Genomic DNA, 696 nt, shown 5'->3' on the forward strand with positions numbered 1-696 from the left:
ATGCCTAAGAGAAATACCCCTAATAGACAGTTGTGAAGCTAAAATATTTCCATTAGAAACTTTAAAGTTGCATGACAGACAATTAAAACCTAGTAATTAGTAAAAGAGCCTAAATTGTGTATAGTGTAGATATCATGCCATGAAAAATTTGAAGGGAGGGGATTGTACGATCATTACAAGAAAAAAGAGAATTCATGGTATAAGTTTACATCATCGATCCCAGGAACTTTAGGAGGTGCAAACTTTGTATGGTAGCTCCTGCCACTAGCTGGGTGGATCCAACGCCCGGTAATTCTCTCCTCCAAAATAGCATCATCAATTGCAAAATTAAGAACTTTATCAACTTTGGTCCCCCGATTTTGAAGCATCTCATCAAGCTGTATGAATATAGAAAGGCATGAATCTGGAGATCTCATAGGAACAATACTAACACAATAATCATAAAGCCAATAAAAGTATATATTTTCAGGTGCCTAAGGAGGTAGGAGACCTTTTCTGCTTGCACCACAGTCCTTGGAAATCCATCAAGAATGAATCCTTTTTGACACGAAGGTTTCTTCAATGCTTCATCTATTATCCCAACAACCAAGTCATCAGAAACAAGTTCTCCCTGAAATGAAAAGAGCAAAACATATACAATGACAATGAAAACCAAGTCGTCAGAATATTTACGATTGAAATGGAAGAGAATTGTAA

General features: G+C 36.4%; 1 protein-coding gene across 1 annotated transcript in view; it reads right to left on the reverse strand.

Annotated features, from left to right (window-relative positions):
* Positions 1–158: 158 nt before the first annotated feature.
* Positions 159–696, reverse strand: part of LOC109222501 (adenylate kinase-like) — a 4,829-nt gene continuing 4,291 nt past the window's right edge. The window contains exons 3-4 of the mRNA XM_019386850.1: positions 491–610; positions 159–377 (exon numbers count right to left, since the gene is read on the reverse strand). Of these exons, the coding sequence (XP_019242395.1) occupies positions 174–377; positions 491–610 (324 nt within the window). The 3' untranslated portion in view covers positions 159–173. The remainder of the gene's footprint in view (positions 378–490; positions 611–696) is intronic.

The sequence above is a fragment of the Nicotiana attenuata genome, unplaced genomic scaffold, assembly GCF_001879085.1.
Source record: "Nicotiana attenuata strain UT unplaced genomic scaffold, NIATTr2, whole genome shotgun sequence".
Classification (NCBI taxonomy): domain Eukaryota; kingdom Viridiplantae; phylum Streptophyta; class Magnoliopsida; order Solanales; family Solanaceae; genus Nicotiana; species Nicotiana attenuata.